The sequence below is a fragment of the Balaenoptera acutorostrata genome, chromosome 20, assembly GCF_949987535.1.
Source record: "Balaenoptera acutorostrata chromosome 20, mBalAcu1.1, whole genome shotgun sequence".
NCBI classification, from domain to species: Eukaryota; Metazoa; Chordata; class Mammalia; order Artiodactyla; family Balaenopteridae; genus Balaenoptera; species Balaenoptera acutorostrata.
The window spans coordinates 51,055,600-51,083,593 of NC_080083.1; the positions used below are offsets into that span (position 1 = coordinate 51,055,600).

General features: G+C 49.4%; 1 protein-coding gene across 1 annotated transcript; it reads left to right on the forward strand.

The window, feature by feature from the left end:
- The first annotated feature begins 166 nt into the window (after positions 1 to 166).
- On the forward strand, positions 167 to 27,765 carry RAB40B (RAB40B, member RAS oncogene family). Its single transcript, XM_007185924.2, has 6 exons — positions 167 to 423; positions 22,256 to 22,316; positions 23,835 to 23,895; positions 24,747 to 24,824; positions 25,523 to 25,745; positions 26,724 to 27,765. The coding sequence occupies exons 1-6, from the start codon at positions 282 to 284 to the stop codon at positions 26,993 to 26,995; spliced, it is 837 nt and encodes a 278-aa protein (XP_007185986.1). The 5' UTR covers positions 167 to 281; the 3' UTR covers positions 26,996 to 27,765.
- Positions 27,766 to 27,994: the final 229 nt, after the last annotated feature.

Genomic DNA, 27,994 nt, shown 5'->3' on the forward strand with positions numbered 1-27,994 from the left:
CAGAGGCCGTAAATTCCCGGGAGGGGCGGGTGGGGAAAGGCCTGGAGGCGGAGACGAAAGCGAGATGGACGGGCAGCCAGCCAGTGAGCGCGCTCAGCCACCCTAGCAACTGCGGCCAGCCAATGGCTGGGCGGAGCGGGGCTGAGAGCTGTCAGGCATCAGGGGCCGCGGGGCCAGCAGCCCTCCAAGGACTGCGGGGCCAGCGCGGCGCTGGGCTTCTCTGCCGCCGCATCTGAGCTGTCCCGCGGGCTGGGCATGGGCGCGGGCGCCGGTGCGGCACGATGAGCACCGGGGGCAGCCCGGTCCGCGCCTATGATTTCCTGCTCAAGTTCCTGCTGGTGGGCGACAGCGACGTGGGCAAGGGCGAGATCCTGGCGAGCCTGCAGGACGGTGCGGCCGAGTCCCCGTACGGCCACCCCGCGGGTGAGGACTGGCCCGGGAAGGATTGGGGGTGGAGCGCTCGGGGACCTGGCAGGAGAGGGGCGCAGGTCCGGGAGCGAGGCCGGGGAGGATAGTGGAGGAGGAGGGGGGACGCGCGGGGGCTGAGGAGGAGAGGGGACGCGGGCCCGGGGAGCGGAGCCGAAGAGGGGAGCAAGAGAGGCCAGGGAGGCCGGGGAGGCGCGGGGTTCCGGAGGGGAGAGCTCGGCGGGCCAGGGGAGCGCTCGGCTGGCCAGGGGAGCGGGGGGCGCGGGGCCTGGGAGGGAAAACGAGGTCGCGGAGGCGCGGGGAGGAGAGGCGGTGGAGCGCGCGGGGACCGGGGAAGAGAGGGGACGCGGACTCGGGGAAAGGAGCGCTGGGCTCAGGGACGTCCAGGCTCTGCCTGGATCCCGCCCGCACTATGCGGGCAGCCCCGGCTGCACCCCCTCCCCAACCCCGGACGTGGGGGACCCAGGCAGCTCATGGGGGTGGGGCTGGGACCGGTGCACGCAGAGCGTGCGGCGGGAGCGAGCGGCTGGATACGGCGCTGGGGTCCTCCCGATCTGGGGGTGACGGCTAGGCGGAGGCGAGCGTGCCGCCATGCAGCCCGGGTTTGGGGAGAAGGGTTTGCAGGGCTGCTCCGGGGTGCCCCGCAGGGAGGCCGCACTTGTGCGCGCCTAGTTTGGAAAGCACGCGTGGAGGGTGCGGCGCTGGCGCGAGGGGACAGGATCGTGGGATCGGAGCGCAGCGGGTGCAGGCTCCCAGGTGGTGGCTCTGCTCGTGGGTCGGATGGAAGGAGAGGGAGAGAAGGCGCAGAGGACAAGTCTCGAGGCTTCTCCAGGGTGACGTGTAGAGGTGCTCCTTGCGCTGATAGACAGGCCTGGGAGGGCAAGGAACCCAAGTGACCCTAGGGAGCGTGACCTGGGGCGCAGGAAGGGAAGCACCGACAGAGAGTGCAGGAGAGTGGGTCCCAGGGTAAGGGGAGGCCAGAGCCCCCAGAGGGCAGCTGGCAGGGGGTCCCCGAAGTTTGTGGTTTGAGAGCAGCAGCCCCTGAGAGGGGGTGGACATTAGGAGGAAAAGAAGAGGGGTGGATAGGAAAGTGCGTGGGCAGGAACTTGGGCCAGGAGGTGGGAGGACAGCCAGGTGTCCTGCGGTCCCACAGGTCTTTACCCACCACAGGCTGCTTGGATGGTGCAGAATGAGTGGCTGTGGAAGGAGACCTTTGAGCTGTCATCTCAGGGGCGGGAGCCACATTTCCAACACAGACGCTGCTGCTCCTGGGCTTGCAGTCTGGTTCCCGGGGAGCCGAAAAGGGCAGCCCAGGGACTGGAGTCTTAATGTTCAAGCCAGCCTGGGGGTGCTTCCTGTCCTGATCAGGCAGGGTAGGACTGAGAAGACAGTGGGTGGCAAACTGAGTTGGGGAAGGTTTGAGATGGGGGGCATGAGCTGATGGTGAAAACCTGGATCCATCCTCACGCTGCAGTGCACAGTAAGATTCATCCCCAGTCCTATGAAAATGCAGATTCTGATTCTAGAACCATGTTGTCCAAGATGATGCCATTAACCACATGTGTGGCTTTTTACATTTAAAGCACACGTAGTTAAAATGAAATACAACTAAAAGTGTGCATTAGCCACATTTTAAGTGCTGGACAGCCACTTGTGAGACGGCAGAGTTCTGCTGGACAGCGCAGCGCTGGGTTTCAACTGGGGGTGGGAGGTGGGGGCTGTGTCTGTTTCCTTCACGGCTGTGTCCTCTGCGCCTGGGACTCAGTGAATGGATGGGCCAGAGGTGGAGTAACAAAACATTCAGCAAATAACGCCCTGTGTATGTTTGGGGGAACAGGCTGTGGAACGTTTTCTGTTCTGTAGTAGGTGAACAGTGCAGGGGCAAATAGGAGGAATGTGGACAAATATTTATAAAAGGAGGTCCTTCTGGCTGGTGTGAACAGAGGCTTGGTGCTTCTGCTTCATTACTTTCATTCTATGTGCTGAACCAAGACTGCTAACAACTAGTTAGCACTTTCTTCTCAAGGTTTTTCCTTGACACAGAGGGAGGATTTAGGCTAAAAAGACACTTTCCACGAAAGGTTTTGTTGTCAGCTTGGCTTGAGACACTGCAGAAAAGACCCGATATGATAGATGTGCCCTATGTGGGTTTTTGGTTTACGGAAAGATTCTTCTTGGATTAAGAAAAGAGATTATGAAAAATTGTAAGAAATTGGAATCATCATCATTATTCTTTTAAAGATACGTTTCACTTTGAAACAATGTGGGTGCTTCTGGCAGGAAAGGTGAGGGCATTTCAGTCTCACAACCCATCCCCCTCCACCCGCCACCTGAGTTTTCGGCCTGTGCTGTTAAGTTCACGTTGCCCAGGTTCCTAACACCCAATTCTGTATCGTAGCTACAGTGCCCACAATTGCTCAGTGTTAATTCAACATTGCAGAGAACTCTGTGCTCACCAATAGTCCTTTTATTTTGCTGTCTGTCTAATTAGCTAATTTCATTTTCAGTCATTTTTCAGGAAGGGCTCGTGAGTATCACCTGAGCATTTTCATGTCTGACGGTGTCTGTCCACTGACTCTATCATTGAACAGTATCTGGGTTGGGTGTAATATTCTTAGCTTCTGTTTTCTTTCCCTCAACCCTTTGTAAGCATTGCTCCACAACCCTCTGCCATTGGATGTGGGGAAGCCTGAAGTCAGCTGATTTTTTTTCCCATGTAGGTGATTTGCATTTTCTTCATGAATTTCTGACGGATTCCTTCTTTTTGCTTCATTTCATGAGCTTAACCAGACCATGTCTCAGAGCTGAATGCTTCATTTTGAACTCCTGGTACACTGAGTACTCTTTCTATTTGCAGATTTCTTTTTTAATTTTAGGGAAATTTATTTTATGTCCTTAAAACATCTTCTGTTCCATTTATTGGTGTTTCTATTTTAGGGACACCAGTTATATTAGTTTCCTGTGGCTGCTGGACAAATTGCCACAAACTTAATGTCTTGAAACAACACAAATTTATTCTCTTCCAGTTCTGGGGGTCGGTTGTCAACACAGTCTCATAGGCTAAAATCAAGGTCGGCAGGCCTGCGTTCCTTTCTGGACGTGCTAGGAGTGAGTCTGTTTTCCTGCCTTTTCCAGCTTCTAGAATCCGCCTGTGTCTCTTGGCTTGTGGGTCCTCCCCCACCTTCAGAGCCAGCAGTGGGGGTGGGGGGCCTTTCTCGCATCTCATCATTCTGATGTAGACTCTCTGCCTCCTGCTCCACTTTTAAGAACCCTTGCGATCACACTGGGGCCGCTGGATGATCCAGGATAATCTCTGTAATTTAAGGTCACCTGACTAGCAAACTTTGTTTTTTTTGAATTTTTGAATTTTATTTTATTTATTTTTTTATACAGCAGGTTCTTACTACTTATCTATTTTATACATATTAGTGTATATATGTCAATCCCAATCTCCCAATTCATCCCTAACTAGCAAACTTAATTCCCCTTTGCCATGTAACCTAACATATCCACAAATTCTGGGGATTAGGACACAGATCTCTTTGGTGGGCCATTATTCTGGCTACTACACTGATTATTCTTATGCTGGGCTGTTTTTATCTGTCCTCCTTTTTTTTTTTTTTTTTTAAAGACTCCTAGTGTTTTGTTTTTTGTTTTTTTTTTTTACAGAATTTCACTTTTATTTATTTATTTATTTATTTTTGCTGTGTTGGGTCTTCGTTTCTTCATCGCGGTGCGCGGGCCTCTCACTATCGCGGCCTCTCCTATTGTGGAGCACAGGCTCCAGACGCGCAGGCTCAGTAGTTGTGGCTCACGGGCTTAGTTGCTCCGCGGCATGTGGGATCTTCCCAGACCAGGGCTCGAACCCGTGTCCCCTGCATTGGCAGGCAGATTCTCAACCACTGCGCCACCAGGGAAGCCCTTTATCTGTCCTCCATTCATGTCTTCTAAGTGCCTTGTTCTTTTTGTCTTTCTCTCTGCATTTCTGTGGTACTCTCAAGGCTTTCCTATTTATTGGTAATTTTTATTTTAGCAAACTGTTTCTGGCTGTTCTAACTTATTTGTTAATTCAGTTTTGATGTCCTTTTGGTGTCTAATTTTTCCTTACTTTTACAATTTTCCTTTTTTTCAATTTTTAAAGAATTCTTTAAAAATTCATTTGATTAAAAACTCTCCTTTGAACTCTTATTTTACCAACAGCATGTTTTTATTAGGTTGTTCCATTGCATGAAGTAACTGGGATGAATTTCCTTCTGCTCCTGGGGTCATATTTCCTTTTAAGTTAGGTTCTATCTCTTTTCCCTTCCTTTTTAAACTTTTTATGGAAGTATGATTTACATATAGGTAAGTGTACCTATTGTAATTGCATAGCTCAGTGAATTTTCACAAAGCTAACACGCCCATGCAACCAGCACCCAGGAAGCACAACACCAACAGGCCCCTGGGCCCCCAGCCCTCCCCCAGCCATGACACCCCGCAGCTTCACCGCTGGCCTGGCTTCTGACAACATGGGCCACTTTTGTCTCATTCATTCTGTGTAGAAGTGAGAGCTGTAATGTGACTGCTTCTCTTGCTCCTGTTGTGTGAGACTCTCCTGGGTTGTGTATGGCTGTGGAAGGTTTATGATATCCCTGGTGTGAACGTACTGCGATCTGTTTATTTACCCATCATGCTGGGGTTGGCATTTCTGTGGTTTCCAGTTTCTGGCTGTTGTGATTAGTCCTGGAGTGAACATTCCCACTGTGCGTCTTTAGAGTACAAAATATGCGTTTCTGTCAGAATAGACCTAAACCTGGGGTTACTGAGTATTATGGTATGCATATGTTTAACTTAAGAAGATACTCCAAAATTGTTTTCAGTTTACACTCTCACTGCAAAGATCGGGAGTCCTGTTTGCCCACATCCACACCAACACTTGGTTCTTGCTGTTTTGCATTCTAACCATTCTGGAAAGTATAGTGTAGTTGAATTTGCATTTTTCTGATGACTAATGAGATTGAACACCTTTGTCCATTTTTCATTAGGTTGAATTTATTTTACTGGTCAGTAGGAGTGTTTGAAAAATGTATACTGGCTGTGAATCCCTTGTCAGAAATACGTATTGTGAGTATCTACACTCGTCTGTGTTGCCTTTCACTCCATTAATAGTATTTCTAAGAACAGAAGCCCTTCATTTTAACACAGTCCAAATAAATGATGGGTGTTCCTGGCAGGGACTCTGGGTGTGTTGAGCAAGTCTCTGCCTGTCCCAGGGTGGGGCTGTCCCCTGAGGCTCCACCGTCTTACCTCTGACGTTGGTGGCTGCCATCCCGCTGGGATGAGGGATGGGGGAGGGGTCAAGACACATTCTTTTCTAAGTAGATATGCAGTGGGAGACCCCCTTTCCCGGCATTGCTCTGTCACCCTTGTCGTGGCCCAGGGACCACACAGCCTCCCACCTGCATGCTTTCTCCTTTGCAGGTGGGTCTGCCCAGTGCTTGCAGGTGGCGCTGCTGCATTTCCCTGTGTCTTGCTCACCCCCAGGCAGATCCACCTGCACGTATTCTGTGCTCTGACAGAGTCTGGTGAGGCCTGGCTTCTCCAAGCTGGACCTTCTGTTTTCCTCTCAGCCTACTGTTGGAGGGAGGTGCCCTTGGGTTTCTGACCCTGTCCTGTAACCTGAGCTCCGGGAGGAGCAGGAGGGGGAGTGTGGCCTGCACAGACCCCTTGCCGGGTGGCCCACTGCTCAGGGAGCTGTCCTTCCCTCCCATGGGTGACGTGCACACTCCTGGTCCTGCCGGGCCCCTGCTGGCCCTGGAGCCTCACTTCTGTCTGGTGGGTTGGTGCCCAGTCCCGCCTCCTCTCCCCTCGGAAGTCCTGCTCCAGGCAGAAGTGGAAAGAAGGCGTCATGGATGGACCTAGAGTCTGTCATACAGAGTGAAGTAAGTCAGAAAGAGAAAAACAAATACCGTATGCTAACGCATATATATATGGAATCTAAAAAAAAAGGTACTGGTGAACCTAGTTGCAGGACAGGAATAAAGATGTAGACATAGAGAATGGACTTGAGGACATGGGGTGGGAGGGGGAAGCTGGGGTGAAGTGAGAGTAGCATCGACGTATATACACTACTGAATGTAAAATAGTTAGCTAGTGGGAAGCAGCAGCATAGCACAGGGAGATCAGCTCGGTACTTTACGATGTAAAAAAGAAAAAAAAAAGAAAGGAAAGAAAGAAGGCCTCAGCAGCTGGGCTCTGCCTTCTGTTAATCCTGGGTCTCCCCTGGGCTCCAGCTGGGGTGTTCCCGGCACCAGGTCCATACCCTTTCCTTCCCTGATTGCTGAGTTTCTACATTTTGCTCATTTCATTAGTGATGGGAGAGGGAAGTGGATCAAACTGACACCAAAGGCTGCAATCTCTCGCCTCCTAGTTTTTTTCCCAGCAGGAGACTCACTGTTTCTCCGACTACTCCCTTTTGGCTATTTCTCCAGCTTCCTTTTCCCAGCAGGAAGATCCCATCTTTCTTTCTCAGTTTCATTTTTGCCAAGAGATAAAAATAATAACTCCCACTTATTGAGAGTATAGAAGAATCATCTCGTGAGATAGGTTATTTGTCCTTTCTCTTTGCCTTTGACGGTCTTTCCACCAGGAGATTCACGCACTCTCCCGCTGCCTTCTAGATGCTGTAGGCAGCTTAAAGCTACTCTGCCAGTTTCCCTGGGCAACCACTTTAAGATTCAAAACACGATTTATAAAGTCATCACTTTCAAGTTTGAACTGAGAGTCGAGTCGTGTTTTATCCTACTTCTTCTTGGTGTAACTCCTTCACCTTCCTTGGTACCACTTGTGAGCACTCAATAAATTTAATGCATTGGGTTTTTAAAATTATGTCATAAATACTTCCATGTATTTGAAAATGATAAAATTGCATTTATATTAGATTTTCTCTTTAAAAGCCCTTGAATCAGCCCTACTTCCCCTGTGTCCTGTGGGGTCTCCTTTCTGCGGTGGTGACAGCCCCTTTAGTCTCACCTCTAACCCCTGCAGCCCCCAGCCCAAAGCGAACCTGATTTCAGGTGACAGGCAGGGAGGGACTCAGAACCGGCCAGCCCAGGTTCCTCCCACACAGAGACTCAGCTACTGGGGCCAGAGGCCCACCCTCCACCCCTTGTGTCCTCTGTCACTGGCACAGGACGCCTGAGTGGCTGCAGGGTGAGCACAGCGGGCAGGCACAGCCTCGAGGTCCTGCCTGGGTCCTGCCAGCCGCACCTGCTCACTCCTTGCTGGCCCAGGAGCTCAGGTTCGATGTGGCCGGTTGTGTGGGGTGAAGAGAAGCAGCAAGGCATGGGGAAGTGGCTGGTGTGTCACCAAGCATTTGCAGGCTGTGGGTTCACTTCACATTAAGAGATTGTTTTGAACCTTTGTTTCAAACTTTCCAGGCTTCTTTAGCTTAATTGGCTACAAAGAGTGGATTGTGTATAAGCAGAAGCAGAAGAGCTGCAGCACCGGGGGGGGGGGGGGGGGGGGGGTTTGGACCTAAAAATATCCATTATGTAGATTTTGTCAGATCCACAAACAAGACAATTTAAAGGGGTCCTGATATAAGATAATAGCTTCAGTGACATCTTCAGGGTTTACCTTCTTCAGAAGTGGGCTTGCCTCCTTGGAGGCCTCAACCAAATTCCCCACTTGATCTGGGTTGCCTTCCCCCTCCTTCTCTCCAGGAGAAAGATTCCCTGTCCACCCACCCGTTTGCGGGGCCTCCAGGGGCTCCTGAAGCTGGTCTGACTGCACCGCTCTGGCTTAAGATGCCTCCAGCATTTCATCAGTCTGCTAATATGAACAACTTGTCTTTTTAGGTGGTCTTATTTTTGTCACAGCATGCTTTGCCTTTTGGGGACTTTATAATGGTAATCAATTACATTTCTGAGAATTTGGCCCCGTGGTTTGTATTTTCTCAAGTGGTTTTGGCATTCCAGGTCTTAACCTCTTTTTAACATGTTGCAAAGTCTAGAATCTGGTACCCAGGCCCCTGTCACCTTCAGGCTGCTGTGGGGACTTCTGACTTGAGTGCGACAGACCTGGGATTTTGATTCATGGGGCCTTACAGCGTGACTTGTTTTCTAAGACTTGGCGGGTAGAGAGAGAGATCGGCATGCTTCTAGAATCAAGAGATGGAAAACATCAGGGCCCCCAGTCTTTGAAGGTACCTGTCCTGGCATCTGTGCTGTGCCCGGCAGCCGATCACAGCAGTTCTGGCCCCGGGACTCTGTGCCTGGCTTCTTAATCTTTCTCTGGATGCCGGCCTTTCCCACCCGAAACCACCTGCTGCTGGCCATCTCTTGGGAGATTGTGCTATAGCTGTGCCAAATAGCTTGTGACAAAGCTGTTGGTGGAGAACCACACAGGCCATTTAACTGATCCTGGGGTTTCCTCAGCCAAAGTGACACTCAGGCTGTTTTTCTGTTTATATGAGTTGTGTATTCCAACCTCTTGAAGCTAATAATTAATGAATTACCCTCCCCTAAATGTGACTCAGCTGAGTTTACTCATGAATTTGAATCTTATGGTGACTCGTGACAGGACTGTCATTTTGTTTGATTAAAAATAAAAGCAAAAAAAGTTTACAGAGGTAGAATCATAACTACACATATTAAAGTCTAGTTGACCCTGATATGTAAGGTTAAAAGTTATAATCTTAACAGGAAAAATAAATTGATAAGTGTGAAGAATATTAAATTCTCTCTCAGGTGGAGAAACTCCATCTGGAAGTAAAATCTAGAAGGTAGACCACTGCTGAGTGGCCATGGGCTTAAATAGTGTCCTGTTGGCCTGGTGTCTGAGAGGCAAAAGCCCACGTTGTCAGACCTGCGGGGGCCCTGAGCTTCTGTCTGGAGCACCATCTGGAGCACAGGGCGGTGGGAGGGGGCAGTGGGGGGAGGAGGTATGTTGCTGTTGATGGTGCATCATTTCCTAGGGCTGCTCTCAAAACTATCACAAACTGGGGCGGCAGTGGGGGATGGCCTAAGACAACAGAAATGCACACTCTCCCCATCCTGGAGGTCAGAGGTCCGAAATCAAGGTGTCAGCAGGGCTGCACTCCCCCCGCCCCCGCCAAGACTCCCGGGGAAGGTCTGTCCTTGAGCCTTCCAGCTCAGGTGTTGCTGGCACCCTTGCTGTCCCTTGGCTTGTGGCAGCATCACCTCCATCTCCGCTTCTCCCTGTTTGCCTCCAAATCCTTATCAAGACGGTCCTGGATGGGGGGCCACCCTCATTCAGTGTGACCTCAGCTTGATGACATCTGCAAAGACTCTATTTCCACAAAAGTTTCCATTCACAGGTTCCAGGTGGACATGGATTTCGGGGGACACTATTCAACCCAATACAGGTAGTGACACTCCCAATATGGACAGTTTCCTTCTCCTGAGGAAGAGCCGGGACCCAGGCCCCAGTGGGAGCCCCTCTTCTCACAGCCTCAGGCCTGGAACCCCTTGCCCCTGTCGGCTCCTCGCCCCATTGGCTGGGCCCTGGGGCAGGAATGGCACCCCTGCCTTGCAGACCACCCATCTGTCCTCGACTCTGTGGTCTGCCCTTGAGAAAGTCGTGGAGTGGCTCCCACAGCGTGTGGGCTGGCTTCTGCACTCAGCACGAGCCTCTAAGATCCCTCTGTGTTGGGCACAATTTCACCTTTTCTTCCTGCTGAGCGGGTGGACAGACCACAGCGGGCTGTCCAACCACCCCTGGAGGGATGTCTGGGTGCTTCCCAGTCTTCGGCAATCTGTGAGTAAAGCTGATATAAACAGTTGCATACGCGTTTTGTGTGAACTTGGTAAATATCTAGGAGTGGAATTGCTGGGTCATATGACGTGTATGTTTAACTTTATTAGAAGCTGCCAAACCGGGGACTTCCCTGGTGGTCCAGTGGGTAAGACTCTGTGTTCCCAATGCAGGGGGCCCAGGTTCGATACCTGGTCAAGGAACTAGATCCTGCATGCATGCTGCAACTAAAGAAGTCCGCATCCCACAACTAAAGATCCTGCATGCCGCAGCTAAGAGCCTTCACAGCCTAAATAAATAAATAATAAATAAATAAATATTAAAAAAAAAGAAAAAAGAAGCTGCCAAACTGTTTCCAAATTGACCCGACCATTTTTCATTCCCACCAGCAGCCTATGAGGGGTACAGTTGTTCTGTGTCCTCACCAGCACTTGGTATTGTCAGTATTTTTTTATTTTGTGTTTCTCAATATTAGCCATTTTAATAGGTGTGCAGTGATCTCTCATTGTAATTTTTTTTTAATTTTATTTATTTATTTATTTATTTATTTTTGGCTGTGCTGGGTCTTCGGTTCGTGCGAGGGCTTTCTCTAGTTGCGGCAAGTGGGGGCCACTCTTCATCGCGGTGCGCGGGCCTTTCACTATCGCGGCCCCTCCCGTTGCGGGGCACAGGCTCCAGACGCGCAGGCTCAGCAGCTGTGGCTCACGGGCCCAGCTGCTCCGTGGCATGTGGGATCTTCCCAGACCAGGGCTCGAACCCGTGTTTCCTGCAGTAGCAGGCAGATTCTCAACCACTGCGCCACCAGGGAAGCCCTCATTGTAATTTTAATTTGCATTTCCTAACAACTAACGAGGTTGAACATCTTTTCCTGCTCATTTGCCATCTACGTGGTATTCTCTTTGGTGAGTGTCTTTCAACTCTTTTGCCCATTACAATTTTTTTAAGTTGTTTGTTTTCTTATTGTCTACTCTTGAGGATGTTTAAATATATTCTAGATCCAAGTCCTTTATTAGAAATGTGTTTTGCAAATATTTTCTCCCAGTCTGTGGGTTTTCTTTCCATTAAGTATCTTTCAAAGAGCAGATGTTTTTAATTTTGAAGAAGTCCAATTTATCAATTTATTCTTTTATAGACCATGTTTTTGGTGTTGTATATAAGAAATCATTGCCGAACACTTTGCCTAAGGTTACAAAGATTTTCTTTTGTGTTTTCTTAAAGAAGTTTTAGTTTTACATTTATGACTGTGACCCATTTTGAGTTAATTTCTTTTTTATTATTTAGTTATTTATTTATTTAGGCTGCTCTGGGTCTTAGGTGTGGCTTGCGGGATCTTTGCTGCGGCATGTGGGCTCTTAATTGCAGCATGCGAACTCTTAGTTGTGGCACGCATGAGGGATCTAGTTCCCCAACCAGGGATCGAACCTGGGCCCCCTGCATTGGGAGCACGGAGTTTTACCCACTGGACCACCAGGGAAGTCCCTGAGTTAATTTCTTATATAACATGAGGTATGGACTGAGGTTCACTACTTTTGCGTAGGGATGCCCAGCTGTTACAGCACCATTTGTTACAAGTGTATGCTTTCTCTATTGCACTGATTTGTACCTTTGTCAAAAATCACTTGGCCAGGGACTTCCCTGGTGGTCCAGTGGTAAAGAATCCGCCTTCCAATGCAGGGGACGCAGGTTCGATCCCTGGTAAGGGAACTAGGATCCCACATGCCACAGGGCAACTAGGCCCGCACACCACAGCTACTGAGCTCGCGCGCCTCAACTAGAGAGGCTGTGTGCCACAAACTGCAGAGCCCACGCTCTCTAGAACCCGCACCACAACTACAGAGCCCACCCGCCCTTGAGCCTGCGCACCACAACTAGAGAAGAGAAAAACCACATGCCACAACTAGGGAGAAGCCCTCACGCTGCAACAAAGAGCCCACATACCACAACTAAAGATCCTGCATGCCGCAACGAAGACCCCATGTGCCGCAACTAAGACCCGACACAGCCAAAAATAAATAAGTAAATAAATAATAAATAATAAATCTTTAAAAAAACAACAACAAAAATCAATTGGCCATATGTGTGTGGCTTTATTTCTCATCTCAGTTCCATTCCATTTTTCTGTTGTGTATTTTTATGCCATTATCACACTGTCTTGACTACTTTAAATATGTAGTAAGTCTTGAAATTGGGTAGTGTGAGTCCTCCAACTTTGTTCCTTTTGTTCAAAATTGGTTTTTTTTTTAATTTATTTAATTAATTTATTTATTTTTGGCTGCGTTGGGTCTTCGTTGCTGCGCACGAGCTTTCTCTAGTTGCGGTGAGCGGGGGCTACTCTTCGTCATGGTGCGTGGGCTTCTCATTGCGGTGGCTTCTCTTGTTGCGGAGCGTGGGCTCTAGGCGCATGGGCTTCAGTAGTTGTGGCTCTCAGGCTTAGTTGCTCTGCGGCATGTGGGATCTTCCAGGACCAGGGCTCGAACCCGTGTCCCCTGCACTGGCAGGCGGATTCTTAACCACTGCGCCACCAGGGAAGCCCTCAAAATTGTTTTGACTATTCTAATTCCTTTAACTTTCCATGCAAAATTTAGCTTTGGGAATTCCCTGGCAGTCCAGTGGTTAGGAATCTGTGCTGTCACTGCAGAGGGTGCAGGTTCAATCCCTGGTTGAGCAACTAAGATCCCGCAAGCCGCAAGGTGGGCCCCAAATTTTTTTTTAATAAATAAATAATAAAATTTAGCTTTGTCCATTTCTAGCCCCCCCGCCCCGAAAAATCCTGCTAGGGTCTTTGAGACTGAATCTGTGGATCCATTTGGGGAGAACTGCCATCTTAACTATACTGGGTCTATCAATCCATGAACACAGTTATTTCTCTCCACTTATTTAGATCTTCTTCGATTTATTTTACTAGTGGTTTATAGCTTTTAGCATACAGATCTTGCATAGGTGTCTGTCTAGCCTCTCACCCTCTCTGACATTTAGTGTCCTGAGACCACAGTTACTGAATATAAAATGAGGTCCCTGCATCTTTCGGGCTAATAGAGAAGGTGGCATGGGCTCTCCAAGCTCAGGGCAGCTCATCCGAAACTGTCCTCCAGAGCATGGACAGGTGGCCTGGTTTGCCGTCCAGCTTTGGGACAGTTGCTCGGCTGGTCGTGATCACAACCAGTGACGAGAGCCTCCGTGTGTGGTTCCAGTGAGGTCCTTTCCTTCCCCTGACACACAGCAGGTGGTCTCAGCCTCTGCTGCTCCCAAGGGATGAAAGTAGGAGATTGAATCAGCAGGGGCTCGGGCTCCTTCTGAAGACATGTGGCACCTCCTTGGTTGGATGTATTCGCACAGGGGTGCTACTGAAAATAAAGCTCTGCTTCCCTGACACAGCTCACCTGGGGGCTGACCACCCAAGTGAGCAGAGCTGCCCAGACTGGAGGTGGTAGATGGCAGAGCCTGCAGGGCCCCCACTGTGGGACAGGCAGGAAAAAGGGGTGCTGATATCAGAAAACTGCACTTTAAAATCAAAGATGCACCCCCGCTTTTTTTTTTAATTTGGTTGCGCTGGGTCTTAGTTGTGACTTGTGGGCTCCTTAGTTGCGGCTCGCCAGCTCCTTTGTTGTGGCATGCGAACTCTTAGTTGCAGCATGTGGGATCTACTTCCCTGACCAGGGATTGAACCTGGGCCCCCTGCATTGGGAGCACAGAGTCTTAACCACTGTGCCACCAGGGAAGTCCCGCCGCCCTTTTTTTTTTCATGGAGGATGGCAATGCTTTCCCTGGCAGTGTCACCCAGACTGTTGGGCTGTCCAAAGTAGGGCGGGGGGAGGCCCCTCCTGGCCTGACCGCTGAACCCTATTGCTGGCCTTGATCTCGGGTGGCCTCAGCCTGCAACGGCTTGAAGAAGGATTTCGGTTCCCGGCCAGAGATTGAGGTTGGGCGGTGGCAGTGAGAGCCCTGAATCCTGGCCACCAGACCACCAGGGACCAATGGACAGTGACAAGGCCCTGACCCGTCGCTGTGTAGAAATGAGTTTCCACATAGAGACGGAAAGTAGTGAGGCAAGTAAAGTGTTCATTAGGAGGAAAAATAGTACGGTACGTGTGGATAGACACACGGGCGGGCTCAGAGAGAGAGTTGCGCCGTTGTGGTAGTTTGAATCACTTTTATGGGGCATTTCTTCCAGGTTTCCTTTGGCAATCCTCTTGCTTTGCCTGGTTCTGAATCTATATTTGGTTCATCTCAGGGTCCTCGCATGTGTGTGTGCGCATCTCTTAGCCAACATGGATTCTAGCGAAGAGGCCTATGGGTAGTTGACATCACTTACTATGGGGTGGCGCCCCCTCCCTTTTTGACCTCCAAGGAGCCTTTCTGTGCATGTGTAGTCGGGGAGGTCTCCTTGACTTCAAGAATGAGGAATATGTGGTCTTTTATCTCTTATCTGGGCAGGGCCCAGCCTCCTCCATCATCCTGCTTTTATGGAGTTTCTGTCCACAGGGGAGAAACTGTTCAGCCTGGGGCCCATCTATCTCCTGCCTCAGCCTGAGTCCAGGTTCAGGGTGACCTCGAGACCTGGCAGGGGCAGCCCTGCAATTTGAAGGGACTGGGACGCTCTGAGGTGTCGGGGCTCTGGAAAGAGGGGGCTATCATCTGGCCACACCCGAGCGATGGTTAGGGAAGGCTCTGGGTTACTCCCCAGTTTCACTCATGGGGGATGATGTGCTGGGTCCCGCCGGTATCTGGTTGGTGGGGCTTGTCCTTGCTGTGGGATTTCACAGGGTACCTGGACGCAGCAGCTCAGCACAGACACAGGCCGTTAGGGAACAAGGCAGGCATGACAGTGGTCCTGTCCCTGCCAGGGAGGGTGTGGGAGGGTTTAGCCCCCAGAGTGGGGAGTGAGCGGCTCAGGCAGCTAAGAGCTGGGAGCTGTGTGGATGAGCTGGGACAGCCAGGCCACGAGGAGCCTGGAAGCACCTGGGTCACACCGCTTTGCTAATTCACAGAGAAAAACCAGGAAGGAGAAACATGCAGGGAACATACTTTCCTTTTCAAAAAGGAGTGGGGTAGATTCTGAAGAGGAGGGGGACTGGTGCTGATTTCAGTAACTGCTCTCTGTGTGGGATTCTCATATGATGAACACACTTCAAATGCCCATTTAAAACATGACTTGCAGGACTTCCCTGGGGGTCCAGTCGTTAAGACTCTGCGCTTCGCACTGCTTCCATCCCTGGTCAGGGAACTAAGATTCCACATGCCACGCAGACAAAAAAAAAAAAAAAAAAAATGCATGACTCACTTTTAGAACCATTTAGAAACGGGAGGCAGCCCCGCAGGGGCAGGCTCTGGGCCTTGGCCATGGGTGAAGCTTGGGCCTGTACCTCAGCCCTGGGGTCTCCCTGCTTCTCCCATCCTGAGCCCCATTGTGCAGCCCTCCTGCCCCCTCGGTCCTGCGAGGCACCCCAACATCTCCCAGCAAAGTGCCCTTCTGATTGGGGAAGCCAGGCCAGAGTCAGTCTCTGGATAGGACATATATATATACATTCTTTTGAGGTGAAATTCACATAGTATAAAATTAATCACGTTAAAGTGAACAATTCAGTGGTATTTGGTACATTCACGACCCTGTAACTTTCTCATTTCAGAACATTTTTCTCACCCGCCAAATGGAAACCTGGACCCTCCCCCGCCCCTGGCAGCCAGCACCCTGCTTTCTGATACTTTAATTCAACATAAGACACATTCTCAAAAGTCAGGTCCTCATGATGAATATGTTTGTCAATGATACTTAACCAGTATTTACATGTTTGCGTCCTCTTGCTCGAGGAGATAGAATTCGGCAGGTGCTGGATGAGCTGAAATAGATTATTTACACATCACACGGCCTCAAAGTGTAGGGAGTGTCTTGGCATTTGACATTTGCTGTTTTTCAGGCTAAAATTATCTCTCTTCTTGTCTCTGTTGTCCTGACTCACTCAGTGAACATTCCGACAGGCTTTGTTCTAGGAGCTTTTGTGTATTTTTATTTTATTTTGATGGACAGACTTCTTGGTGAATTAGCTCAGTGCAGCGAATGTGCGTTACACCTTTTGACCCTAACACTGACACCAGTACTGTCAAAAACATGAGGTAACAGAGAAGAGGAAATACAGTAAATAGGAACAGAGCAAACACATAACAGGAGGAACATAAAAGAAAACGGTTCAATAAATAAGTGTATGAAAAAAGAGACTCTTCTCCCAATGGGACTTCGAACCTGGCGTGAATGGGTGGAATTTGGGGGCTTCTCTGTGGCAGGTACAGCTGAGACAGAGGGTTTATGTCCTGGGACCCAAAGGCCTGGGGAAGAATGGAGCTTGTGCTGAGTTGAGGCCACTGCTGGCGGCAGGTACCAGACGTGAGCTGTCAGGGAAACTGAGGCACGGGGAGAGGGAGGAAGCCACTGGTCGTCAGGACTGGGATTTGATCCCACGCACCACAGAGCTTCTCCCTGCAGGGTCTTGACAGTGCTACGTGGGGGACCTGTGGGGTCCCCAGGGGGCTAGCCCATCTCCGTTCCCATTTTCCACCCTACAGATCAAATAGGGGGTGGGGGTGGGCAGTGTTTTTTCAAGCTTTATCTCCCACCCCCGGACCTCCCCTGCTCTGCCCTGTCCCCAGTTCAAAGGAGGTGCCTTCCATGGGAGTGCACAGCTGAACAGATGGAGGGAAGTAGGCCGGGTTGCAGCTCTAAAGGATACTAACACTGATGGAGACCGAGTGGGCCTGGGTCTCCAAAGCACACGCGGCTCTGGGAGGATGCCTCAGTGTCCCGGGCGTCAGGGTCAGTGTGCCGAGGGCAGGTGACCCGGCAGGGCTGTCCTGGTGGGAACAACCACCAGAGTCAGTTCAGTTTGGGTCCTGAATGTTAATAGTTAGATCATTATCATTGAGTTAGATTTTCTTTTATTTTTATTTTTTGGCCGTACTACGCGGCTTGCACAATCTTAGTTCCCTGACCAGGGATTGAACCCATGCCCTCGGCAGTGAAAGGGCGGAGCCCTAACCACTGGACCACCAGGGAATTCCTGTAGATTTTCTTTTAAATACATATTCACTATTAGTGAAATTCTGGGGTGTGGGAGGCATTGTGCTCTGCTTTGGGAAGATGTTAAAATTTATCTTCCGCAGCTTTTCCAGGATTTGTGTGTCAGGTTTCCTCTGTCCCTCTCTCCAGTCACTGTGCTACATGGGTTTTCTGTCAGGGCATTTTTTGGTGCAAACAAAAAAGTCAACTCAAAGAAGCTTAAGCAAAAAGGAGTTTGTGGCCTTATGTAACCGACAGGTTGAGGGGTGGGCCTGGTTTCAGGCTAGATCCTGAGGATGAGCCATTCTGGACTCTCTCCACTGTTCCTTCTCCCCAGAGCTGCTCCCCACGTACGCCCCATCCCTGATTCTTCTGTGTGAAGGTTAATTTCCACCTGGGGAGGAAGCATGTGCATCGTGGATGTTCATTAATTTATGGAGAACTGTAGATGTGATCAATAGTTTCAATTTGTTTAGATATCATTATCTTAGTAGGAGTAGGTGATACACAGTGTGAAAGGCAAGAAACTATCACTTTATAAGTTACATAAAGTGTAATCAAAACTGCCAAAAATATGGAGAAACTATTTTTAAGTAGACAGTCCTAAAACATTATCATTCCTAAAGAGTTCACCTAAAAGCTCTTATCTCGTTTACATTTAATTTGCTTGAAAGTTTCATCACATCAGGTTATTTTTCTTGCTGACAAATTTTGTGACAGGAATTATACGATCTTATTTGATTTCTGGTAAACCTACATACAAAGTAGTATATACTTAATGTTGATGACTTTAAAGGTATGTCTATATTGGGACTTCCCTGGTGGTCCAGTGGCTAAGATTTTGCACTTCCACTGCAGTGGGGTGAGTTCAGTCCCTTGTCGGGGACCTAAGATCCCGCATGTCGCGTGGCGTGGCCAAAAAAAAAAAAAAGATATGTCTTTATAATTAAACCAATAAACTCAAACTTGTTTTCATTCATTAAAAATTAACCCTAGATCATGTGATCCTGAAGTTCATTTGGGTTCATTTCTTTTATATTTCTGAGTATTTGTATAAGTGCTTATTATCCTTTAAGCCAATTAAATAGAGCTCTTTTATAAATTAATTTTGGCAATGCCACACGTCTACAACACACACATTTACAGATACATACAAACACACAGACACAAACAGAGACCCCAGTTCCCATTCCAGAGTTTCAACCATGAATCAGGTACAATAATGTAAAACACGTAAGTTACAAAAGATGTTGGATTCAAATTGGGTTTCTTGCAGATGGAACAAATCAAGGTCACCTGTTTAGATGGCTAAATCCTTTTTACTAATATTTATGGAAAAGACATTTAAGATGTGTATTGCCCTTGACAAATCAAGTTCCAAATTACCTATCCCTCTTTTGTTTTTTCCTTTGGATAAGAGTTACCTTCCTGAGGGACTTACCTGGTGGTCCAGTGGTAAAAAAATCTGCCTTCCAATGCAGGGGAAACAGGTTCAATCCCTGGTCGGCGAACTAAGATCTCACATGATGTGGGGCAACTAAGCCCACACGCCACAACTAGAGAGAGAGAAGCCCACGCCACAACGAAGAGCCTGTGCACCGCAGCGAGATCCCACCTGCCCCAGTGAAGATCCCACGTGCTGCAACTAAGACCCAATGCAGCCAAAAACAAGTTAAATTAAATTAATATTAAAAAAAAAAACAAAAGAGTTACTTTCCTGAAATCTGCATTAAAGAAGATGGCCTGGATAAGAGCTCCAGGAGAAGACTGGATAGAACATTTGTATCTCAAAGGCAGAGGAGGAAAAACGCAAGTTCTCCTAGGAGGATTTTCTTTCTTCCCTTAAAGCCAGATTTTTTTTTTACTTACGGCCTCTTAAGATAAATAGGGTAGATTATGGGAGTGGTAAAAGGATTGGTGGGCCTTGGGCTGTTTCTGAAGCCACACCTTTGGTCCTGTAAACACTAGAGTTCTAAAACAAGGACAGCTGTTTTTAATTCCTCAGATAATTGGGTGGCCACCTAAAGGATATCAAAGTACCGACATACTCATCCACCTATGTGGGAATGTTTTTCTTTCCTTCATTTAGCTTAGAGGAGAAGGCCAAAAAAAATTTTTTTTTCCTATCAGGCTCTGAATATCAGCTATGGTCACAGGTGTAGACAGACCTGTGGCCTCCCATCTTGGTAATCCATTTACAAAAGCTTTTGAGGATCTTCCCTGGGTTTAAGAAATTCTTTCACTATGGCCCTCAGTTCAACCTTTGACCCCAAGAGGCTCACCTATAACCTCAGGTGGTCCCATTTCTAAAGATAACCATTTAGGGACTTCCCTGGTGGCACAGTGGTTAAGAATCTGCCTGCCAATGCAGGGAACATGGGTTTGAGCCCTGGTCCGGGAAGATCCCACATGCCACGGAGCAACTAAGCTCGTGTGCCACAACTACTGAAGCCTGCGTGCCTAGAGCCCGTGCTGCGCAGCAAGAGAAGCCACTGCAATGAGAAGCCCACGCACTGCGACAAAGAGTAGCCCCAGCTCGCTGCAACTAGAGAAAGCCCGCGCCCAGCAACAAAGACCCAATGCAGCCAAAAAATACATAAATGAATAAAAATTTAAAAAAGAAAAAAAAGGAGGATGGAATAGTAGTTATGGCAGTTTTATAGTCTTTTATTGTAGGTACCTTTTATATGATCAATCTTTCATTAGCGTTCTACAACAAATCCTTAAATGAGGCTATTTTGGAATTTTGAAGCCTTTTGGGGCTTTCGCATACCAATTAAAATAGGTACAATAGTTTAAGATGGGAGCTTTCCAATTTAGGAGTCTTTCCAATTCAAAGGATCCAAGAAGCTAGCCCTACAAATATTTAGGAGTCTTTCCAATTCAAAGGATCCAAGAAGATAGCCCTACAAATAATTTCTGCTGCTAATCCAATTTTAGAAAAAAGAAAAGCTCTTACCACTCTTGTTTCCAGTAGACCCTGTGGGCAGGGGTCCAGGAGATTGACTGACATGGTAAGAAATTACCCTCTGCTGGCTTCTTCTGACTGTTCACGGAAAAATCAGTTTGGAATACCAAAAAAGAATCCAGCTTGGTCATTTCAGGGCGGGATTTCCTTTTTTTTGGGGGGGGGGGTTTCCTTTGATTCCCAGTTAGGTAAGCACTTGCAAGCATCAGCTCTATATAAACCCAGCTGGTATCACCATAGGTGGCTGTCCATTCAGGAGCTGTTTGACCTTTGAAGCACAATTTCCCATTATCAACTTGGTTGCCTAATTCAGAGAAAAGATATGATCTGAACAACTTTCTGAGGACAGTATGGTTGTGGGTGCTGCTTCTGAGTCAAGCTCTCCAGGGAATTACACTAGGGTCGGTTCGGCTCTTTCACATGTCTTGGTTTCTCCCTCTGACAGTCTAAAACTGCTGTGGGTGCTTGGAGCACTAGGTGATCAGCCTTTATCTCCTGCGTCCCTGGAAGAGCAGCATTTACTTAATTGTTGTAGTGGGATCTGCTGTAGTACTGCTACACATCTGGAAGATTGATCCCCAGATACTTCCACTAGGTTCTCAGTCACCTGAGGACACCTTGTGGCCGGAAGGAGCAGGTGTTCCTTGTTCTTGGGGCTGAGCAAGCTGTCTCTTGTTTCACTGGCAAACCATTTGCTCAGACCATATATCAACTTGTTGTTTGTTTTGTTTGTTTTTAATTTAAGCCAAATTTAACGAAACTCCAGACACCTATGTTTCCCGGGGCCTCCTGCCTAGATCCCCCTAGGACCCTGCCAAGGAAATGCATTGGTGCCCCTTAAGACTCCAAGTCTTAAGTACAAAAAAGCTTGAATAAAATTTGTAGGATCATCACTTAAATAATGAGATCTGGCTATCAGGAGAACTCACCGGAACACCTGAGGAGTTCCAAGAAGCAGGTGGGGCTCAAAGGGCTAGTACTGAGCACCAGTTTAGAGTAGACCCCAGGTATCCTCTGGTGGGCATCTCTGATATCCTGCCGACTACGCCATGCATACTGATGAAAAAATTAATCAATAGTTGGTCTAAGAAAGGAATGGAAAATTTTATTTGCACCAACCTGAGGATTATAACCTGGGAGACAGTCTTTCAGAAAGCTCTGAAAACTGTCAGAGGTCAAAGTACAGTTATAGACGCTTTTGAGACAAAAGGATACACATCAAATGACATATTGATAGTTTATACCATCCAGGTCTGCTCCTCCAAAGCAAAACTGGGTCATCGTGACCCCTTACAACATTAGGAAGGAAGGTTATCTCCTGAGGAGTTATCAAGTTCTGAGCAGGTCATCCTGACAGTTTACAAAATTAAGAAGGAATGTTGTCTCCTAAGGAGGTCTGGTCAATGCAGATGCACACACAATACACATTAAAAGGGAGCGAGGAGGCCCGTAAGGGCAGAAAAACTTTATGTTTAAGTTTTTCTTGTCTTGCCATAAAACATGAATTTTATTTCATCACCCCTGTGCACATACGTACACACGTTTTGTCTTTGCATAGCTGAGATAATACTTCATACCTAATTTCATATTCTACACGTTTTTACTTTACATTCTTAGCGTGATAACTTGGGGGAAACTATCTCCGTGTTTTAGCCCTGAGTCCAGCGGAGACAAGGGTGTGTGAGTGGGCTGCCCACAGCCACTCGGCAAACCCGGGGCCAGCAGGCCATGCGTGGAGCCAGCTGCTGAACGGTTCAGGGGGCTCCTGCTTGCCCACCCTTTGGGCAGCGGCGGGGGCCTGGGCGCTGAGCTGGAGGCAGTGGTGGTGAGGGAGGAGTGGAAGGAGGTTGGAGGCCCCGCTCCACAGAGCAAGTGGGCAAGGCCGGTGGGCGAGGGGAGGGTCCGAGCAGGGCCCAGTCCAGCCGTCTCTGTGAGCCCTGGATCTGCACCGGCGGGAAGTCCTTTCTCCCCCAGCATGAGAGAGTTTATCTGCACCTTTTACCTGAGCCTAACTGCGGAAGTGCTTTGCATTAAGCCACCCTGACCCTCTTTCACAGGCATCGACTACAAGACCACCACCATCCTGCTGGACGGCCGGCGGGTGAAGCTGCAGCTCTGGTGAGTCAGGGGTCCTGCCCGGCCCCTGAGCACAGGGCGGGTCTGTCCAGGTCCTCGGGGGCTCTGGTACCACCTGTGGGAATATCCACTGCTTCAGCCCCAGCCTGACCCCGTGCCCCCCGAGGGAGATGAGATCTGTGTGGGCCTTGGAGTCTGTCCAGAGCATGTGGACGTGCTTCTGCTTCTGCCTCTCTAGTGCCCAGAGGGGCTGTGTGTCGTGACCAAGATCAACAGGACGGAGGGTGGAGGGTAGGAGGGCAAGAGGTCAGGGTGTCGCCTAGCTCTGGACTGGGTCTCTTTCTTGGTCCCCACTCCCGGCAGCCCTGGCTCTGAGACTCTGGTCACACCCCTGCCCCTCCAGTTCTGGGGGTGGGGGACTAGGGTTTTCCTGCTGTGACTAATCCCTGAGTTGCCCCCAACCCATGTGGCTTTCCTGACCACTGTCACTAGCCCCTGTGTCATCCCCTCTCCTGGACCACCTGCATGGTCACTTGCATGGTTCCCTTCTCCCGCCTGCCCATGCCAGACCTCTCCCCAAGCCACAAGTGTCTGCAGTGGTCGGGAGCCCCTTCTCCCACCCCCATCTGCCCCTAATCAGGAGCAGTCAGCCCCCAAGTCTGGGCCAGGAAGCCTCTCTCCACGATGTCCCCTCAATGACCCTGTCCCTTCCCACTGCTGACTCTCAAGTCTCTTTTCCCTTCCTCCCTCCCGGGAGACCTCCTGAGGGCTCCCCTCTCAACCCAAACTTGTACGGGACTCAGAAAACTGTTGTAACAGCTGCTCCTTTTTCCTCGGCGTCTAAAACGAAGCCCCCTTGCCTGATCCTGGTGGTCCATCTTAGTAAATTCCCCCACACAGGGCAGAGTCGATCCCAGAAGTGCTATTCTTCTTTATCCTAGTTAATGCACCCCCGGGTCACTTCCTTGTATTGATGAACATAGGGATGCATCCACAGGGCTGACTTCACGTGACCTTCTATTTTTATTTATTTATTTTTTTGGCTGTGCCACGTGGCTTGCGGGATCTTAGTTCCCTGACCAGGGACTGAAGCCACGCCCTTGGCAGTGAAAGCCAGGAGTCCTAACCACTGGACTGGCCAGGGGATTCCCATGATCTTTTAGAGTTAATTGGAAGTGGCGTGACCCCACCAAATCCTTTGGCCTATTTCTCCCCCAGTGTAGACTCACATTCCTTACTACACAGCTTTATCTCCAAATTAAACAACTTTTTAAAAACTTAGACTTATTGAAATGTCAGAATTATTATGTTGAAACCCATCACTATTTTCTCTAGTTGACTTTTTAAATAATTAGAAAAGAGAATGAGCCCAAAAGGACATCCCAATGTCCAGATCTCTCCAGGGATAAAGTGCCCAATGTCTTGTTGGGGGCTCGGACTTTCTGTGGGATGGCCACCAACTGACAACTGTAAAATGCATTTGCTCTGGCTCCCAAGTTCAAAAACCTTGTTGTCGGGAAGCAGTGATTTCTTCTTACAGACCTCCAACATCTTTTCCAGGGATACGTCGGGTCAGGGAAGATTTTGTACCATATTCCGCTCCTACTCTCGGGGCGCACAGGTAAGACCCCTGAACCGGGAGGTCAAACTGACTTTGTTTTTCTTTTCTTTTTTTTTAATTAATTTATTTATTTTGGCTGCTCTGGCTCTTAGTTGCAGCACGCGGGCTTGTTAGATGTGGCATGCAGGCTTCTTAGTTGCAGCATGCGGGCTCTTAGTTGCGGCATGCATGTGGGATCTAGTTCCCTGACCAGGGATCGAACCCGGGGCCCTGCATTGGGAGCACGGAGTTTTACCCACTGGACCACCAGGGAAGTCCCTCAAACTGACTTTGAATAATGACTTTTGGAATGTTCTTTAATGGATACTTGGAGGACAAGGCAATTAGCTCACATACAAGGTGATGCCAGAGTCTAAAAGTGTGCCATGGACTGGTTGGTGGCTCCCAAGCCCTCAGCATCAGGGATGTGTGTGTGCATGTGTTACATTTGTGTGTACGTGTGCATGAGCAGCGTGTAGGCACGTGTATCTACACGTGTGTGTACATAAATATGCAGGCACGTGGGCTGTGTGTGCGCCGTGTTCATGTGCGTGTGTGTCTGTACGTATGTGAGAGCCCTCCGTCCAGGTGGGTGGGCTCTGCAGTACCCCCGCATTCCGTGTCCCTGGACCAGCTCATGAATGTGGGGAATTGAATTCCAGTCCCCAACTCACATTCACATTTGAGGGTTTATCAATGAGCTTATGAAATATCACTGGAAGTGATCGTATAACTGCTACATTTGGCAGACAAATCAAAATAATATGTTTTGTGTTAACATAAGTAAACTGGCTAGTTAGCTGGTTGTGAGTGTGTGCCTGAGTGGCTTGCATGCCAGCCAGACTGTCCACCAGTGACTGTGCCTCCCCCAGGGGGTGATCCTGGTCTACGACATCGCAAACCGCTGGTCCTTTGATGGCATCGACCGGTGGATTAAGGAGATCAATGAGGTATGGCATGGCCAGGGCTCTGTCCATGTGGCCCTGTGAGGGGGGGCGGGCTGGGGCGGCCAGGGCACAAGGCTCCAGCCACAGGGAGGAGGACGCATCACCTCCCAGCACAGGATCGGGCCCTGCATGCAGTCAGGTAGGTTGACAGCTGGTGACCAGGCTGCTGCCTGCTGGCACCCTGACCGGCCCAGCTGCCAGTGGAGACGTGGAGCGGTCAGTCCCACCCACTGTGTGAGTGTCCTGGCGCGGCCGTAACGACTCACCACAAACTGTGTGGCTGAAAACAACAGAAACGTATTCTCTCAGTTTTGGAGGTCAGAGTCCAAAAGCGAGGTGTCGGCAGGGCTGTGATCCCTCCAAACACTCGAGAGGAGGATCCTTCCTGCCTCCTTCTTCCGGTGTTGCCGACAGTCCCTGGTCCTTGGCCTGTGGACGTGTCACTCTGTCTCTGCTCTACCATCACGTGGCTTCCTCCCTGTGTGTCCTATGTCCTCTCCGCTCCTTATAAGGACACAGTGACTGGATTTAGGGCCCACCCCAAGATCTCATCTTAATTAATTACATCTGCACAGACCCTATTTCCAAAAAAGGACACATTCTGAGGTTCTGGGTGGACACCATTCACCCCGGGACACCCATGGTACCAACAACAAAGCCTGCACGGGACCCACTTTCCTTGCCCTTCTGTCACCCTTTAGCACGCCCCGGGGGTCCCTAAAATCCTGGTGGGGAACCGCCTGCACCTGGCCTTCAAGCGGCAGGTCCCCACGGAACAGGCCCAGGCCTATGCGGAGCGCCTGGGTGTGACATTCTTCGAGGTCAGCCCGCTGTGCAATTTCAACATCACTGAGTCCTTTATGGAGCTGGCCAGGATCGTGCTGCTGCGGCATGGGATGGACCGGCTCTGGAGGCCAAGCAAGGGTAGGTGTCCGTCCAGCCCACCCTGCAGCCCCGCCAGCGCTCAGCCTCCCAGGACCCATTCCCCAGGCCACTGTCTCCATTCTCCTAAATCAGGGCTTCTGCCCCTCAGCACTAGTGCCATTTTGGATGGAGTGTCCTCTGGTGGGGGCATTGTGTGTGCTGTGGGTGAGCTGCATCTCTGGTCTCCTGCCCCCATTTGTGAAAACCACAAATATCTCCAGACTTTGCCGAATGTCCTGGGGAGTCAAAATCGCCCCCAGTTGAGAAGCACTGTTCTGAACGTTATTTGTTAGGACCTTGATTCCAAAAGGAGACAAAGCCCTGGGGAGTCAAAATCGCCCCCAGTTGAGAAGCACTGTTCTGAACGTTATTTGTTAGGACCTTGATTCCAAAAGGAGCCAAAGCCCTGGGTCGTGTTTCTTCTGTCTGATCCTCTAGGGGTTGAGGGGTGTCCCGACTGCATCAGGGGTGAGATGCCGTTCCTCCTCCCAGCAGGCCCCTGGGAGCCCCTCTCTATCTGAGCAGGGACCCTGACTCACAGAACGAACGATGTAGGTGAAACATAAATGACAGCATTTGCTTTTCTGGTGTGTTCTCCAATACGTGTTTATAAAGCTGATAACACACGTTTTTGGTGTCAGCTACTCAGTTGGGGAAGCACGTCTCCTGAAGCCCTTGGTCTCCGACCCCAAAAGCTGGTCACGTTAGTCCTGAGGAGACCTCACTGGCCATCGCTGGGCAGTCCACTCACCTCTCAGACCTAGAGGGAGAGATGGTGGGGGTCTCAAGTTTGGGGACAAACTGGATTTAAGGTGATGAAAGCAGGACCATCCATCTCCAATCACTGCACGTGGGCACAGGGTGGGACATCTTGCCCCCGAGTCCCAGAGAGGAGGGCGGACAGGTGTGTGGCTGCCCTTGAGTTGGCCCCGTGCCCAGGACAACACAAGTGAAACAGGTTTTCTTTTCTTTCCCAAGTACTGAGCTTGCAGGACCTGTGCTGCCGGGCAGTGGTGTCCTGCACGCCCGTGCACCTGGTGGACAGGCTGCCGCTGCCCACGGCCCTCAGGAGCCACCTCAAGTCCTTCTCGATGGCCAGCGGCCTGAATGCCAGGGTGATGCACGGCCGCCCCTGTTCCCTCACCACCAGCTCCGGCCACAAGAGGACCAGCCTCCGAAAAGCGAAGGCCGCCCACCTTCCCCAGAGCCCCCCAAGACGCTGCACCAGAAACAGCTGCAAAGTCTCCTGAGGAGGGCGCGAGGCAGAGGAGTGGCACGGGTGGGAGGCAGGAGGCCGCTCTGGATGCAGACACCCGCCAATGTCACGGTGACCACGCGGCCCTGAGCAATGAAACTGCGGCCGGTACCCCGCTTACCTGACATGTCTGCGTGGACAGGCGTGGGGCTCTTGTTTCAGACATGTGTTTATAAAGGGACGCCCTTCTCTCGGTAACATGGAATTTTGAAGGCTACTTAGATCATGATTGCAGTGCAATTTTTTTCTTAAAATAACTGCTTTTTATAAGAATGGTGACAGGCGTGTGATGAGTATAAATTCTAGAGAATGAAAAGCAAGGATAGAGAGAGAAATTAGAGTCTTTGACATTACGCAGGGCCTTTTTGTAAACCTCCTTTTTAATGTCAAAGCACTAATTTATAAAACGCCACAGGTAAGTTAGAGTTTAGGCACAACAGATCTGTCCAGCTTGTGTATGAAACGGATTTGATCAAGTTTTTGCTATGTTATTTACTACGTTTTGGGATTAATAAGTGATTTATATGCATATTTTTCTGTAAATCTACATTTTTTTGTACAAGATGTTCCATGAATTATGAAGCTAAGGGAAGAAAATGCCAAAGATATCTCTAGTTACAGCGAACATAGCACAGCACGGTTACACCAGGTCCAGATCGGCAAGAAAATGTCACTCAAAGCCTGAAGTTTCAGCTAAGAGTGAAGTGAACACTGTTGTTTAAGAAAATGTTTCTCAACAATAAAAAGTATACTTGCTTCTTGGTAGACTTGTTGGCTGCTTCTTTCGAATTTTCCATTCGAAAGAATGGAAAATTGTATTTCCATTCAATGGAGAAGTGTACTTCCATTGCCCTTTATTCCATTTGCTTTATCACCTGTTTCAGGCACCACAATCAGTGCTAGTGCCTGGTGTTGGCAACAAGGCTGTGTCCCTGTGCCATTGATTGAAAGGATGCCTTTTCCTGAAAAGAACACAGAGGCAGACAGTGGGGAA